At 41.9% G+C, this 16,738-nt stretch overlaps 1 protein-coding gene across 1 annotated transcript; it reads right to left on the minus strand.

The window, feature by feature from the left end:
- Positions 1 to 4,585: 4,585 nt before the first annotated feature.
- On the minus strand, positions 4,586 to 16,345 carry LOC101117107 (granzyme A). Its single transcript, XM_004016991.4, has 5 exons — positions 16,258 to 16,345; positions 13,910 to 14,057; positions 10,758 to 10,899; positions 7,178 to 7,456; positions 4,586 to 5,495 (listed from the first exon to the last, which is right to left on the minus strand). The coding sequence occupies exons 1-5, from the start codon at positions 16,316 to 16,318 to the stop codon at positions 5,343 to 5,345; spliced, it is 783 nt and encodes a 260-aa protein (XP_004017040.2). The 5' UTR covers positions 16,319 to 16,345; the 3' UTR covers positions 4,586 to 5,342.
- Between the last annotated feature and the right edge of the window lie 393 nt (positions 16,346 to 16,738).

Consider the following 16,738-nt stretch of genomic DNA (forward strand, 5'->3'; position numbering starts at 1 on the left):
TCCTTCCTTCCCTTCCTCTCTCCCTCCTTCCTTTACTTTCTCCCTTCCTTCTTTCTGGATTTAGCTAAGAAAGGAAAATGGAAGTCAGATATCGCTACTTTGTTCCGATATTGGAGAACAACTCTAAGAAGGATCATTCTCAGTCTCTGAAGGAACGGTATTCAGTATGCTTTCTATTAGAAATGTCATCAGCTCTTTTTCTGAGCTGAGGATGTGGTCTTTATTATACTACATAAATAGTAATGTGTTTGATCAGGGTGTTGGCTGTTAACCAGCCATCCCCAGAGTTAACACCCTGAGGCTTTCAAACTCAGAGCTTGCTTTTTCAGAAATCACATGACCTTGGAAGGAAACCCCACTGAGACCCCTGTGTTTCTTTTTCTCAGCTATCACTGGTGCATCAAAGGTGAATCATTTTCAGTAAAATAGTGGGATTCCCTGCTTCTGGTTTTGGTGAATAATTTTAATGCAGACTAAAAAAGTCAATTTTTAATTGACTATAAGCTACTGAAAAATTTCCTAAAGGAAATTTTATATAGTTCTGTTTCTTTTTATGTGAATATGCTTACCCTCCCTCGACATATGGTAATGTTTAAAAAGGTATTTATTGATTTTGTTTTTGACTGTTCTAGGGCTTTCTTGCTGCATGTGGGCTTTCTCTAGTTGCAGTGAGCAGGGGCTGCTCTGTAGTGCAGGAGCTTCTCTTTGCAGTGGCTTCTCTTCTGTGGAGCACAGGCCCTAGAGTGAAGGCTCAGTGGTTATGGAGCACAGGCTTAGTCATCCTGTGGCCTGTGGGATCTTCCCAGACCAGGGAGGAACCAGTGCCCCTGCACTGGCGGGGGGGGGGGGGGTGGCTCTTAAGCACTGGACCACCCATGGAAATACCTCATGATGATTTTTAACAGCTTTTGAGATATAATTTACATACTATCAAGTTCACTCATTTTAAGTGTATCATTCACTGGCTTTCAAGCTATTTTGAGTTGTGCAACCATCACCATAATCTGATTCTAGAACACTTATCATTCCCCAAGAAAGTCTCATAGCCATTAGCAGTCACTCAGCATTACCCTCCTTTCCCTGACTCCCCTGCCCTAGACAACCTCTAATCTAATTTCTGGCTTCTTAGACTTGCCTGCTTTGGACATTTCATATAAATGGAAATGCACAATATGTGGTCTTCTGTGACTGACTTCTTTCACTTAGCATGATGCTTTTTATTCCTTTTTATTGTCAAATAATATTCCATCACATGGAAATATATTTTATTTGCCAGTTTAGCAGCTGATATACTTTTTGTTGTTTCTACTTTTTACCTATTATGACTAATGCTGCTGTGAGCATTTATGTACATGTTTTTGTGTGGACATATGTTTTCCTTTTGGGAGTAGGGCATAAACCTAAGAGTGGGATGACTATGTCATATTTTAGCTATGTTTAGCATCTTGAAGAACTTCTACTTTTTAAAGTGGCTGAATCATTTTATATTGCATTAACAATGTATGAAGATTCCAGGTTTCTAAACTATTGTCAATATTTGCTATTAGTATTATTTTTTACAATTGCCATTCTAGTGAGTGTGAAGAAGTTTCTAATTGTGGTCTTGATTTGCATTTCTGTAATGACTAATGACTAATGTTGAGTTTCTTTTCATGTGCCACCAGGAGAGTCCCATAAGTATAAATTAAAAAAATTGTAAATTAAGGCTACCTATTTATACTCTTGGGAAAATGTTTAATTTATTCCAGTTATGAGTGAGCCTTTGCAATATTGTAAGCCAGTAGTTCTCAAAGTGTGGTTGGTGGACCCCTGGGTGTTACTGAAACTTTTTCAGGGGTCTTTGAGATTAAATTAACTTTCATAATAACGCTAAGATGTTGCTTGTTTCTATACCTGTGTGTTAACATTTTCACTAATGTCACAAAGGCAATGATGGGGAAAAGTGCTGGTGTCTTAGCACAAATCAGTGCAGTAGCATCAGACTGTACTAATAGTCACTGTATTCATTGTCAAAATGTCTGTAGTAAATGTCTTCTTAATATTCTCTGTTATGTGGGAAGTATGCAATGTATGTGTGAAGCATGTTGGTTGCACATTAAAGTACTATGGTTGCTTTGAAGAAAAACACTAGTGTAATTGTTTGAGTTGCTAATTGATCTATCTCTTTCATGGAATACTATTTTTATTTGAAAGAATGCGGATTCATTTTTGCTATGCAGCAGCGGCGACAGAGGATGAGACGGTTGGATGGCATCACTGACTCAATGGACATGAATGTGAGCAAACTCTGGGAGACAGTGAAGGACAGGGAAGCCTGGCGTGCTGCAGTCCATGGGGTCACAGAGAGTCAGACATGACTGAGCGACTAAACAACAACAAGAAGCTGATACAACATTGTAAATCAACTATACTGCAGTAAAATTAAGAAAAAAAGGAAGCTGACAGACAAAATATGATTATTCAGACTTTGATATTTAATGACAGTTTCTCAAATGTGAATGAAGCGAAACTGTCACTTTAGAGAAAACAACTGACAATGTTTGTTGCTAACGATAAAATTAGAATATTGGAAACACTTGTTTCTGCTCTCACAAGCTTGACATCTTCCCAACACTTAAGGACTTTCCCAATCAGATGGTAGTGATATTAATAAATGTATTTTTAAAATATTGTGCAATGAATGTGTCAGAACTTGGAAAATCTACATAACTCAATGAATTAATATCTTCCAAAAGAGCAATGCATGCTATTATACGCATTTATATTTGAATTTGCTGTCCTCTTTTCATGGTCATAGAGAAGTGAATCAGCTGTTGAGGACAAGGCCTGGAATCATATTAATTAATGCATTACATAAATATTAATTGAACACCTCTGAGGTGCTAGACACAGTGCTAAATGCTGGAGATAAGACATAAAGGTGAATAAATATTTAATCTTTGCCTTATGGAGCATAACGTCTACTAAGAAAGAAATTTATAGACATATGAAATGTTTTTAAATTGTGTTCGTGATGGACAGGGAGGCCTGGCGTGCTGTGGTTCATGAGGTCGCAAATAGTCGGACACGACTGAGCGACTGAACTGAACTGAAAGGAACAAAACTGGGTTCTGAAGTGGAGAATACTAAGAGAGGGTCTGACTCTGAGAGGATGCCAGGCCATGCCAAGCTGCTTCAGTCGTGTCTGACCCTGCGCGACCCCATGGACGGCAGCCCACCAGGCTCCTCCGTCCACAGGATTCTCCAGGCAAGAGTACTGGAGTGGGTTGCCCTTTGAGCAGCCAACATTAAAGCCAACCTGAGAAAACCTAGCGGGGAGTGGGTGTGTGTGCAGGTGTGAGTGTGAGTGCCTGTGAGAGTGGGGACATATGTGAGAGTGTGTGTGAGGGCACAGATCCTGGTGTGTGTGTGTGTGTGTGTGTGTGTGACTGAGGAAAGAATCTTGGCACAGCCGGAGTGAAGTGAGTACAGAGACGCCAGCTTGTGCAGGGCCTTGTACACTGTGGTAAGTTCACTGTTCTTAATGTTTGTGCAAAGGCCTCCGTTAGAGGATATTTTATTTACACATTTTTGGATCTGGGTGATTATCAGCCACTCTGCTCATGACAAATTGAGGACACAGGGGCCAGAGAGCTTGAATGATTTCTTCAGAGTCGTGCGGTGAGTTAGAGGCAGAGTGCAGTTAGGGCCTCTGGCCCAGGTTCGTTGCTCTGCTTACTCCACCAATCAACGCTGCAGATGAATTGCTTCTGCAGTGGGGTTTCTGCTAAGGACAGTACAGGTCACTTTTGTACAAGTTGTCTCAGTGTCACCAGTGGGGAGGTTGCTTAGGACCGAGTGTCTTATAGATGGAAAGCATTCAATATTTGGGATTTTCTCATTGGATACACAGAAATGTCTGTTTCTTTATTTGGCTATGCCGGGTCTTAGTTGCAGCATGTGAGATCTAGTTCCCTGACAAGGAATCAAACCTGGGCTCCCTGCATTGGGAGCTTGAATTCTTTGCCACTGAGCCACCAGTGAAGTCCCTCTACAGATTTTCAGTTTATAGATGTGAAAATGGAGGCACAGACTACTACTCTGCTCAAGGTCTTACACTGTCTAGTGATGGAGCCGGTGTCCGACCTGTAGACCAGTGATCTTCCCACCAGATTGCTGTGATGTCTGCGGCATTCTAGTCGGGAATCCAAAATTTGTATTGGTCTGTCTAAACAGAGGGCAGGTCTCAGGAGGAAGACTCTGAGAGATAATTGGGATGGCTTCTGGGAGAGTGAAATACTGTTTATCTTTCCCCCACCACTTCTCAACACAGTAGATAGCCTTACTCTGTTACGTGTTCTTTAGAACCCAAAGCAGATGTCCTCATACTTATGGATTTCTCCTTGCTTCCTACTAGTCTTCAAACATTTTGAAAGCAGTGGTCACGTCTTAATATTTATAAATCTGGACAGAATGCCTGGCACATGGTGGGCCCTCAGGAAATGTCTGAGGAATTAAAGTGGAAAAGTCAGCCAGAATTATTACAGAATGAGCATTTATAAATTAGCTCTTTGGAGAAACAGTGCAACAAAAAGATTAAAAATGGTAGGTAATAAAAAAGGCATCTTTATTTATTATATATCACAGTCTATCAAGAATAACATAGAACTAAACTTAGTGATTGCATATATAAATTGTCTAGCTAGAGCAAAATACATACCAAAGTACTGGCTGGACTGCAGCCTACTCGTCTATGTAATGTTAGTCTACTTGTAATTAATAAGTGATGCAGTTTCCCTGAATTATCTCTAACCTCAAATTCTAAATTTTCCCACTATCTAAAACACACACTGCATTTTATGAATATGTGCCCACTGTATTCATAATTAGAATTTTTGTAAGAAGTTAAGCGATGCAGAAGCATATAGTAAGAAGCAAATAATCCCTCCTTATCTCTATCTTTACTCTCACACTGAATACAATATCAGGCCCTGAATTTCTAAGAACAGAAATATTTTGGATCTTCATTTGGAAGAAAGAATATTCTAACTTTCTCAAGATTGACTTCCTTTTAAGAATGAACACAAAATTGACAGTCCAAATTCTGAATAAAACAAAAAGTCACAGAATTGAAGTTTTTCTCGGGACGTCTCTCACCATGGATAGAGAACATGTGATGACTCAGTCTTTGCTGACTGGGGAAGAGTGATAGCAGGAGGTCATTTCTTTCATTGCTGAATTTATTTTAGACAGGCGGCAGTTTGTATGTGAAGTTCAGAGCGTTGCAAGATGCTTCTTCGGATAGGTCAAGTTTAAAACCCTTTCACTTGGTTACTTCGATTTTCTGCTTTGAAGTAGGAATGTTATATGGCTCCTGCAATGGTTTTCTTTATCCAGTTGAGATGTTTTTTGGTAAGGAGGATGTAGATGCCAGGCTTCTGGGGGTTACCACACTTGCCAAAGGAAGTGACACCTCTGAAAACATTATCACATATCAGAGGACTTCCAGAATCCCCCTGAAACAGAAAGTTACATGATTTAGACAGGAGTGCTTTCCAAGGATTGGAGAAGGCAATAGCACCCCACTCCAGTACTCTTGCCTGGAAAATCCCATGGATGGAGGAGCCTGGTAGGCTGCAGTCCATGGGGTCGCTAAGAGTCTGACACGACTGAGCGACTTCACTTTCACTTTTCACTTTCATGCATTGGAGAAGGAAATGGCACCCCACTCCAGTGTTCTTGCCTGGAGAATCCCAGGGATGGGGGAGCCTGGTGGGCTGCCATCTATGGGGTCACACAGAGTCGGACACGACTGAAGCGACTTAGCAGCAGCAGCAGCAGCTTTCCAAGAATATTTAATCACCCTTTTAGTCATTCATTTATTCACTCATTCAGTCACACATTTTCTCTCTTTCCTTAAAGGCTAATTTATATCTCTTTTATTAATTGTCTGCCCTCAGCATCAATTACACAGATCTGTTAATATTTTCCAATCATTTCCCTTTTGCAAAAGACAATTCTGGAGATGTGCAAAATTTATTTTCATCGGTAAAACAAAGACAGAGCAGCAAGGGAAGCCTTTAACAGTGAAAATAACTGTCTCCCTCAGTTGCCCTGTGTCTGCTTTTCTTGGTCAGTAGATGTTAGGGGAAGAGACTGGATGTTGGGACTGCCTGAGGCATGAGATGGGATTTGAATTACATCCTGCTTCAAAGAAGGACACAGGGTAAGCCATCTCAGACCAAGGAGTACTTGTGAGAGTTCATACAAATTTTAGGGCTCTTTTCCAGGTCATCAGTTTTCATTTCATATTCTCTCTGACCCTGCAAACCACTTCTGGAACATGAGTTCTAAATAAGGCCGAACCCTGGTCAAGCCTATTCTCGGCACATGGAAAGGCAGAACAACGCAGGAGCTGGGAGTCAGGTGGCCTGGGTTCAAATGTGTCTGACATTTTTTCGATCCCATAGACTGTCGCTTGCCAGGCTCCTCTGTCTGTGGGATTTCCCAGGCAAAGATATTGGAGTGAGTTGCCTTGCCCTCCTCCAGGGAATCTTCCTGACCCAAGGCAGGAGGATTCTTTACCACTGAGCCACCGGGGAAGCCCCATCTATATAATAGGATTGATAATAATAGTGTCTATCCCATGGGGCTCTTTGAGGATCAACTGGCATAGAATATACAACTTAGTATAGTTCTTGGCACCTGATAAATGCCAGCTGTCATGATCAGCAGGACAGAATCCATGTGCTGTGCTGTGCTTAGTTGCTTAATTGTGTCTAACTCTTTGCAACCCCATGGACTGTAGCCTGCCAGCATCCTCTGTCCATGGGGATTCTCCAGGCAAGAATACTGGGGTGGGTTGCCATGCCCTCCCTCAGGGGATCTTCCTAACCTAGGGATCAAACCCAGGTCTCCTGCATTGCAGGCGGATTCTTTACCATCTGAGCCACCGGTAAGCCCACAGCACCATAAGTGGTGGTTAAATGCGATCCTGATCTTTGGTAATGAGAGGAGTCTCCCTGGATGGTAGGTTTCACCTGGGACAAGGGAGCACACAGCAGCCCAGTGTCAAGCAGACATTCTTTCAGGCCTCGGATATAAGAAGGAATCACAACAGTCCACCTTGCTCTTCTTAGGCATGCTATTTAACCTGATTTCCCATTTCCCAAAATGGTTAAAGTTTTACTTTACTTACTTCACACGAATCATCTTCACCTTTTCTTCCACCAGCACAGATCATACTGAGATCAATAACTGGATTAAAATTATAGTGCTGGGCATCATTGCATATTTTCCTATCTATCACTGTAACGTTGGCCTCTCTCAAGGCATTAGACATTTGACATGCGTCTTTTTTGGTGCTTCCCCATCCTGCCACATGACACTTGGTGTGGGGTTTGACATCCTCTCCATCTCCTGCTCTTGGTAGCTGAAGTATTCCTACAGCTTTGGTCATAGTTGCTTTACCTTCCAGCTAGAAAAGAGACAGAAGACGCAGTTTAAGGCAAGGACAACAGTAACCAAACCCAGAAAACAGCTCTGACTTAAATAGATAACTTGCTTATTTAGTATGTTCTTATGAAGAATATAAATCAAAACATGTTCCAACCGAATTGACCATCAGTTATTGGTTTTTTAAAGTCACAGCATACCTTTTCAGGCATGTTTTGCTAGGATAGTATAGTAAACTTCAGTCAGTTGACCCATCAATGATGAAATTTTATTGGTGGTGGCTGACAGTTCTGTGGCTGAAAAGCTGTGTTGGAGCGCTCAATCATTATTTTATTCAGGTGATCTTAAGTTTGTGAACTGACTGATATCAAGGCCAATGAAAGGAAACCAGAGCTCCAGGTGCAGCGGGGCAGGGTGGGAAAGGGGTCAGTGACATTTTCCACTTCAGTGGAAACGTGGCTTCCCCTCTTCTGAGCAAGCGCAACCCACTTGCACTGCCTTCGAGGGTTCACGCACACTTTGCCCTTTGCTTTCATTTGCCAGACCCTCTTCTTGCCTCACTACCTTGCTTTCTCTCTTTTTCTTCTGAAAACTCAAGGTCAGGAGAGCAGGGAGTGTGATAAAAGTTGAGAAGAGAGTAGAGGAAGATAATTCTAGTTTTTTCCTTCTTGCCTCAAGCTGTAGGGAGTCCTAGTATTGCGGACCTTCTAAACACACAGGAGCACAGCAGCAGAGGCCACTGCCACATTCCTATCATTGCATTGCTTTCAGGCCCCACTTCCTGACTTTAGACAGTCCCCACTTCCTCAGTGCCCCCTCTGAGTCAGTGATGTGCCCCCCCCGCCCCACTAGAATTTAGAAAAAGAAATGGCCACAGCTTAAACTCTTTCCACAGAACTTCAAATGCCCACGTGCAACACCTGTCCTGTCCTGCTCACATTCATGCCTGTTATCTGGTTGGATTGACAAGGAGGCAGCAGAACCCCCAGAAGGACTGCAGATCTGAATGAATGGATCAGAATTGGAGTCAGGATGCATATACTTGTAGACAGCTCTCCTGGGGTCAGGCACACAGACCAGTGATGGGCACATCAGTAGGTTTTCACACTGGAAGGTTAACCATGGGGAGGTTCTGACACCCTCTTTAAGATTTCTCCAGCAGCCTCGCCTTTCTGGCCAGTGTCAGAGGTAGGAGGGTTACCTGACTCTACTTCGCACCTCTTACTCAACGCACACTCTTATAAAGATATTGAAGTCCTAAAGGAGACTTGACCACTGCTACCACTTTCTTGAAACCTGAGTTCAGAATCTTTTCCCTTGATGGGTTTGCCACTGTCTGGCTTAATTCCATTCCTTATCCAAAATTATTCAGAAAATGTTTATGGAAGGTCTACCGTGTAGTAGGCACTATACTCCCTGGTATAGGGGAGAAATAAAAAGATAAAAATATCTGTTCTTTGAAGTTGACATCGCACTGAGGGAGACAGACACACAATCTAAAGTATTGAATATATCAGAAGTGCCCTGCGGTGGAGAAAAGGGCAGGAGGGAAGCAGTCCAGGTAGCGCCCTCTACTGGGCGGGGGAGGGAGTTACGTTGCCCCGTGCAGGATGCAGGATGGGAGGGAATTAGAGTATGCGGGAGGAGAGGAGACCTGAGAGAGAGGCAGGGCCTAGAGTCTCAAGGTAGAAAGTGTGAGGGTCACTGATAAGTACGGGGGGCAAGGAGTGTGGGGAGTTTGCCAGAAGCATACAAAGCTCTAGGTCCTCTCTTTACTCCTGATATGGGAACGTGTGGATTCCTCGAGCTTCCTCTTAAGTCTTGCTGGGGAAATTTCTCCTCAACCCCCTCTGGAAGACTGTGGATTGCACACTCTGCCCAATTCTGCCTCTTTGATCATACTTTCTGCAGAGCAGTCAGGTAATCCTCCTAAAAACAAGTCTCATCATGTCACTGCCCTGCTTAAAATACTTTCCCATTTCCTTCCCCATAAAGTTCAAACTTCTTCCCATGGTTTACAATGTCTGGGTGCCCTCTTTCTTAAAATTCATGATAACTTCCCTTTCTTCCCTCTTCCTCCAAATGCATTTTCCATTAAAGACTCCTCTTATACTTCCTGCCTGGAAGGCCCTTTCCTCTTTTTGCTTCCTGACTCCTGTACCTTCTTTAAGAAAGCTTCCCTGACTGCCTGGACACGGCCCGTGTTCCCTCAGAGCCCACTTCTAAGCCATCTCCATCACTGATGAGTCACATACAGCCAGCTCAGAACTGTTGATGTATTTGTCTGTCTCTCCCACTAGAAACTGTGAACACTTTGAGAACAGCACCTGTTTAGCTTATGAAGAGAGAAAATCTTACTGGCACTTACAGCTGGGCCACAACTTTTCCTACTGATCATGAACACTTTTATAGACCACCAATATCAGATAGGACTTCCCTGGTGGCTCAGACAGTAAAGAATCTGCCTGCAATGCAAGAGACCTGGGTTCGATCCCTGGGTTGGGAAGATCCCTTGGAGAAGGGAATGGCAAACCACTCCAGGATTCTTGCCTGGAGAATTCCATGGACAGAGAAGCCTGGTGGGCTACACTCCACAGGGTCACAAGAATCACAAGAATTGGACACAACTGAGCAACTAATACTTTTGCTTTTAATATCAGATAAGGTGAGCCTAAAGAAAGGAGCAAGATTCCAGGCCACTTTGCAGTCATGTTTGAGTACAGGCAAAAGTAAGGTCATTGTGCCCGCCACAAAAATGACCAAACGTCCCCTATTGGTTAAAATGAGTGGCCGCTGCTTCTTATCAATCACAGATTTAGCCTCCTAGGTAAGTAAGATTCACTGAGATGTTCCATCATAGAATTACCCCACTTCTTGACAATAGTCAGTTCAGAGCAAACTCCTACTTCCTAGAATACTCCTTCTCATCTGACATGAGCCCAAATCCTGGGATAAGTCCCATCTAACACTCTTACAAGCCACTCCATGATTCTTAATGGTGTGCAGTCGCCCTTGCTGAGCAAGAGTCAACAAATGCAACTTGGTTTGACTGTAATTGAGTTGCTGGTAGCATTATCACTTTGGATTGACAGGTCTTACCACAGTAGGACTTTCATCAATATTTGTTAAATTGAACTGACTTCCAAGAAGGTGAACATTTGTGTAATTATGTTGGGTCCCCACTGTGCTTCTTACCCCTACATCCTGGCATTAGCCAGTCTTGACTATGAGGCCAGTGTGTAAAACTGGTTTCAGGTTAAACTGACCAAATTTCAAAATTTTGCAATTTCAAAATAGTCGTTGAAAAAAAACAACATGTTTACCTGAAGTAGCTGAAGATCCCCTTCAAATGTCTGTGGATCAAAGCATGGGTAGCGAATTGCCTTTTTAATGGAAAATACTTGGTCAAGTTTCTCTTTATGGGATGTAGAGTGGGCCCCAAGAATAACTTGAGGATTTCCCTTCCTGGAAAAAACAAGGACGATATAATTTATGTGACAGAACAGATGAAATTAAGTATGGATTTAATTTATTAAATCCAATCAGTTCTTTTAGATGGTTTCCTATATATAAATAAGCACAGCAGGTTAGGGGGCATTTATGAGGCTTTTTTTCTTTAGGTGTTTTACCTAAAACTCCTATGACATGTGTTATCTTAGATGGTTCAACTTCAGGTCTTTTCAGGGAAGAAGCAACAGGAGGGGAATCCCAGGCCTTTTGACAGCAGCAGGAGCATTGTGTTGGCAAGGCCTGGAGAGGTGTGCTCGGGTGCTGACCACATGGGCTGCTGCAGAAAGAAGAGCTGCCAGTTTCTCCATCTGCCTTGGATTTGTGGAATCAACACCTAATGGAAGAAACTCAACCCAAGAACTAGAGACTAAACCCAAGAACTAGAGACTAAACCAAAGAATGGGAGCAGAAGTAGCAGGTTTATTTCTTTGTGGTAGTGTAACTACCACAAGATAGTGTAACTTGCTTGTCCTCGAAGATGACAAAGATGGAAAAGAGCCTAGAACTGAATATGTAGAACTGAAGAACTGAATTCTGACAAAATAGTGAAATTTTAAAGCTGAATCTAGGGGACTTCCCTGGTTGTCCAGTGGTAAAGAATCTCTCTTGCAGTGCAGGAGACGCAGGTTCGATCCGTAGTTGGGAAACTAAGATCCCACATGCCTCAGAGCAACTAAGCCTGTAAACTGCAACTACTGAGCCCATATGCCACAACTAGAGTCTGCATGCCACAATGAAAGGTACCCTTTAATGCAGCAAAGATGCCATGCAGCCAGATAAAGAACTAAAGCGAAAAACAAAACTTCAAGCTGGTTTTAGAAAAGGCAGAAGAACCAGAGGTCCAACTGCCAACATCCGCTGGATCATCAAAAAAGCAAAGGAGTTTCAGAAAAACATCTATTTCTGCTTTATTGACTATGCCAAAGCCTTTGACTATGTGGATCACAATAAACTGTGGAAAATTCTGAAAGAGATGGGAATACCAGACCACCTGACCTGCCTCTTGAGAAACCTGTATGCAGGTCAGGAAGCAACAGTTAGGTCAGGAAGCAACAGTTAGAACTGGACATGGAACAACAGACTGGTTCCAAATAGGAAAAGGAGTACATCAAGGCTGTATATTGTCACCCTGCTTATTTAACTTCTATGCAGAGTACATCATGAGAAACGCTGGACTGGGAGAAGCACAAGCTGGAATCAAGATTGCTGGGAGAAATATCAATCACCTCAGATATGCAGATGACACCACCCTTAAGGCAGAAAGTGAAGAGGAACTAAAAAGCCTCTTGATGAAAGTGAAAGAGGAGAGTGAAAAAGTTGGCTTAAAGCTCAACATTCAGAAAACGAAGATCATGGCATCTGGTCCCATCACTTCATGGGAAATAGATGGGGAAACAGTGGAAGCAGTGTCAGACTTTATTTTTGGGGGCTCCAAAATCACTGCAGATGGTGATTGCAGCCATGAAATTAAAAGACGCTTACTCCTTGGAAGGAAAGCTGTGACCAACCTAGATAGCATATTCAAAAGCAGAGACATTACTTTGCCAACAAAGGTCCATCTATCAAGGCTGTGATTTCTCCAGTGGTCATGTATGGATGTGAGAGTTGGACTGTGAAGAAAGTGAGTGCCAAAGAATTGATGCTTTTGAACTGTGGTGTTGGAGAAGACTCCTGAGAGTCCCTCGGACTGCAAGGAGATCCAACCAGTCCATTCTGAACGAGATCGGCCCTGGCTGTTCTTTGGAAGTAATGATGCTAAAGCTGAAACTCCAGTACTTTGGCCACCTCATACGAAGAGTTAACTCATTGGAAAAGACTCTGATGCTGGGAGGGATTGGGGGCAGGAGGAGAAGGGGACGACAGAGGATGAGATGGGTGGATGGCATCACTGACTTGATGGATGTGAGTTTGGGTGCATTCTGGGAGTTGGTGATGGACAGGGAGGCCTGGTCTGCTGCGATTCATGGCGTGGCAAAGAGTTGGACACGATTGAGCAACTGAACTGAACTGAACTGAATCTAAACACACACACAGAAGGGAATAAACTGCTAGCCCCCAAATTTAGTTTGTGAACCTAATGATAGCTAATCTGGGAGAGATGGGCAGAAGCTTTTCTTGATTTGCTGGACAGACTTTGCACTAAGTGGGCCTATTAATCAAGCCAATGGTGATCTTTACCGTGTACATTGTGGTGCAGTTCCCACTTGATAAATTCTCATTTGACACAATATAGTGCAGATCTCCTTGGATCTTCTTTGTGGGGGGCTAGTTTTTAAGTCTTTTCTTTTATTCATGCAATTTATACTAAAGTGAGCAGGGAAATAGTAGGTTCCAGTTACCAACAACAAGTACTGACGAAGAAAACAGCAGCATATCCAGGTGATAAACATTATTCTGACTTTCAAATCACAATTAGGGAAAAATTAGCTTGAACCATAGGAAATGACTGTTTTGAAAAGTCAAACAGTTAAATATCAGCAATATATGGTTCAATCTAATATGTAGCAACGTGGGATAAGACTAACTAGATCACAGTAAGTAAATCACTTGTAATCATAGAGAAACACTTAACTTGCTCGACTATGTAAAATACATTTGTGAAAAAAGCCTGAAATAAAATATAGCAAAATAGTAACAGTGATTATGTGAAGTTGATAAGATTAGGAGTGCTGTTTTTCACCATTTTGATTTTCAAAATGTTAATAATATTGCTATTTATAGTTAAAAAAATAATATGAGAAAATAGTCATACAGTTCAATTTTATTCTACAGGATCTGGCCTTTGCTTATAGAGAAAGAGCATATAACTTTGAATGTACTGGCACACTTTCTTCTCCATCCCTGCCTAGTTTTGGTCTTGGACTTCAGAGCCCTCCGACAGCCTCGGCCCCGCCCCTCCCGGCCCCGCCCCTCCTTTCCCCTCCCCGCCGGCTGTCTAGAGTGGGAGGAGCTCAGAATCACTTACAGGTCGCAGTGAGCGGCTGTCAACACCCAGTTTTCTTTGATCAAAGCCCCTGCACAGAGTTTCAGCCCTTTGATTAGAGCCATGTAGCGTCTTGTGTGAGGGGCCACTTCATTTCCTCCTATAATTCCCTCGCAGGATACTGGAAAAACTGCAAGAGTGATTCAGAGTGAAATCCTGTCTTACCGAGTTACGTGTCCCCCTGAGAAAGTTCTGATAATCACGAACAGATCCAGAACGAGTACTTAGACATGCACTTTGTGTCCAGGGAGAGAAGATCAAAGTGGTCCAGGTGGTTCGGAGTTTTTACAATTTTCCAGGATAGCTTCGGATAATAGTATCTTGAATTTAAATACTACTTCTCTTCCTCAAGAATTCAGATCACCTTTAACCTAATATCCATCTCCTTCCTATCCCTGGGAGGCAGAAACTGTCAGGCAATAGAATCTCTTTTATTAAAGCTCAAAAAGCAAAAAGATTAAAGACTTACCCAGTAGCATACGGGAAGAGCAGATAGGGGAGAAACCTCATTCTCCTTTCTCTGCCATTCCTCAGCAGTTCACTTCCTACTACAGGCTTCATTGTCTCAGTCTGGGGTTGGACACTGTGTTATTGACTTTAAAAATCTCAGTGTTCCATGATGAGATATTGTTGGGAATTATGGTTTGGTAAATTGTATTAAATTTGAAGAAAGAACAATAACTATAGTAGCAATAATAGTGAAAGCATCTATGATTTACCAGGCACTGGTAAGTTTCAGACTCTGGTTCTGTTGTTTGCTGCAATGCAAAGTGGGTGTTATTATTCCCATAGATAAGGAACGTAAAGTTTAGACAGGCAATTACCTTGCCCAAGTTCAGACAACTAATAAATAGTAAAGCAGTCTTCTAATCCAGTTCCTCATCATGAAAAAAAATATACTCTATCCATTGTGAAGAACTGTTTGTCTGAAGTACCTTTGTTATTTTTGAAATGTAGAGCCATTTGAGAATCTAAATAAAGTACAGACACAGATATGCGTGTGAATATTTGCATACAGTGCATTGGGACATCGGGGTCTTTTGAAATGGTGGCACGACCCCTGGAGTTCCTCTCTAGTGTCAAGTTGAGACCACATCCTCTTGAGGTGCGATGGGAATGCTGGGATTCCTTGGTGGCTCAGAGGTTAAAGTGTCTGCCTGCAACGTGGGAGACCTGGGTTTGATCCCTGGGTAGGGAAGATTCCCTAGAGAATAAACGGCAACCCACTCCAGTATTCTTGCCTGGAGAATCCCATGGACAGAGGAGCCTGGTAGGCTGCAGTCTGTGGGGTCACAAAGAGTCAGACACGACTGAGCGACTTCACTTTACTTTTCTTTCTTTCACTTTGGGAGAATCACAGACTTCTTAGTGCCCATTCAGGCCCTTGAAGGAGCTCATGGATCCCACATTAAGAATCCCAGCTCTGAAGGTATCACTGAACTATAAAATATCATAATGTGTGGTTAAGAACATGAACTCTGGGTTCAAATCCCAGACCTACTACTTACTAGCTGATGACTTCAGTAAATTGTCTTAACCTCTTTGGCCTTAGTTTCCTCATATGTAAATTGGGCTGATAACAATAATACATAAGAAGAGTGTATGTCAAACAGCTAGAATATACTTAACTGTAAGTTTTATTAAATGTTGACACACACATATATATAGTTCATTGGATTATTTTACATTGATTTATTGCTTTCTTTACCATTCCCACTACTGGAAATTAACATAATTCATTCTGAAAACCAAAATCTTAAGATTTATCTGAGAGTTATGAGTTGTGTTAGTCGCTCTGTTGTGTCTGACTCCTCGCAACCCCATGGACTGTAGCCCACCAGACTCCTCTGTCTGTGGGATTCTCCAGGCAGGAATACTGGAGTGGGTTGCCATCCCCTTCTCCAGGGGATCTTTCCAACCCAGGGATTGAATCCAGTCTCCTGCACTGCAGCTGGATTCTTTATTGTCTGAGCCACCAGACAGAGGGTAACTAAGCTCTCCAGTTGATAAATAATCTATCCATCCCAAGTTTAATGGCTTTGTTGGTTTTTCACTTGCCAGTTTTGCTCTGTGGATCTGGCCTGAATTGTGAGACCCTCCAGATATAGTTATGCTTTCATATTTTTGCTCTAAACACAATAGGTTAATGTTTTCATTTTAAAAAGCAATAGACCATTTCAATAGCAAAGACTAAAAGTAACATGAAATATTATTAGAAATTAAGTTATGATTTCTTTTTTACTTTTACACAATATTGAACAAAAGTAAACCAATATAAAATTCCATTTTCTTATAAGCAAAATGGAAAAGCATATGAAAATATGTCTTACCTCCAGGAATTAGAAGGAGACAAATGGCAGGAGGAAAAGAGAAAGGAAAAGGAACATTCATGGCTTCTGTTATTTTCTTATGGAGACTATTTAGTTTCAGGTACTGATAGTAATATATAATGAAACACAAAGGATGTGGGTTTTTTATTTTTTTCTTTCTCTGCTTTGTGGCTAAAGACTTTGGTGTTTTATAACTGGAAAATATAACTTTATTTTAGAGATGCTGTGGTTACTTACTTGTTTCACATTTCTTTCAGGGTTAGACCTTTCCTACCTTAAAGTGTAAATGTGAATCCATGAGACTGTGATAAACTGAGAACAATAAACAGAAAATTGCTATTTAGGGGCAACTTTTTCACTTTCAAATATGAGTTTATTTTAAAAAGCTAATTCAAGTCTATATCAGAAATTGTTTTGAAATAGCATCTTTAAACTTATTCTAGTGGGGAAAGGACAGATAGTTGATCCTTTTGTTGTTGAG

Source organism: Ovis aries, chromosome 16 (assembly GCF_016772045.2).
Source record: "Ovis aries strain OAR_USU_Benz2616 breed Rambouillet chromosome 16, ARS-UI_Ramb_v3.0, whole genome shotgun sequence".
NCBI classification, from domain to species: domain Eukaryota; kingdom Metazoa; phylum Chordata; class Mammalia; order Artiodactyla; family Bovidae; genus Ovis; species Ovis aries.

Coding starts and splice junctions, on each gene's coding strand:
- LOC101117107 (XM_004016991.4), bottom strand. CDS start 16,318: ATGAATGTTCCTTTTCCTTTCTCTTTTCCTCCTGCCATTTGTCTCCTT. Junction 7,457..10,757: donor GGGATCTTCAGCTACTTCAG/GTAAACATGTTG, acceptor TCTCTTTTCTAG/CTGGAAGGTAAAGCAACTAT. Junction 5,496..7,177: donor GTGAAGATGATTCGTGTGAA/GTAAGTAAAGTA, acceptor TTTCTGTTTCAG/GGGGATTCTGGAAGTCCTCT.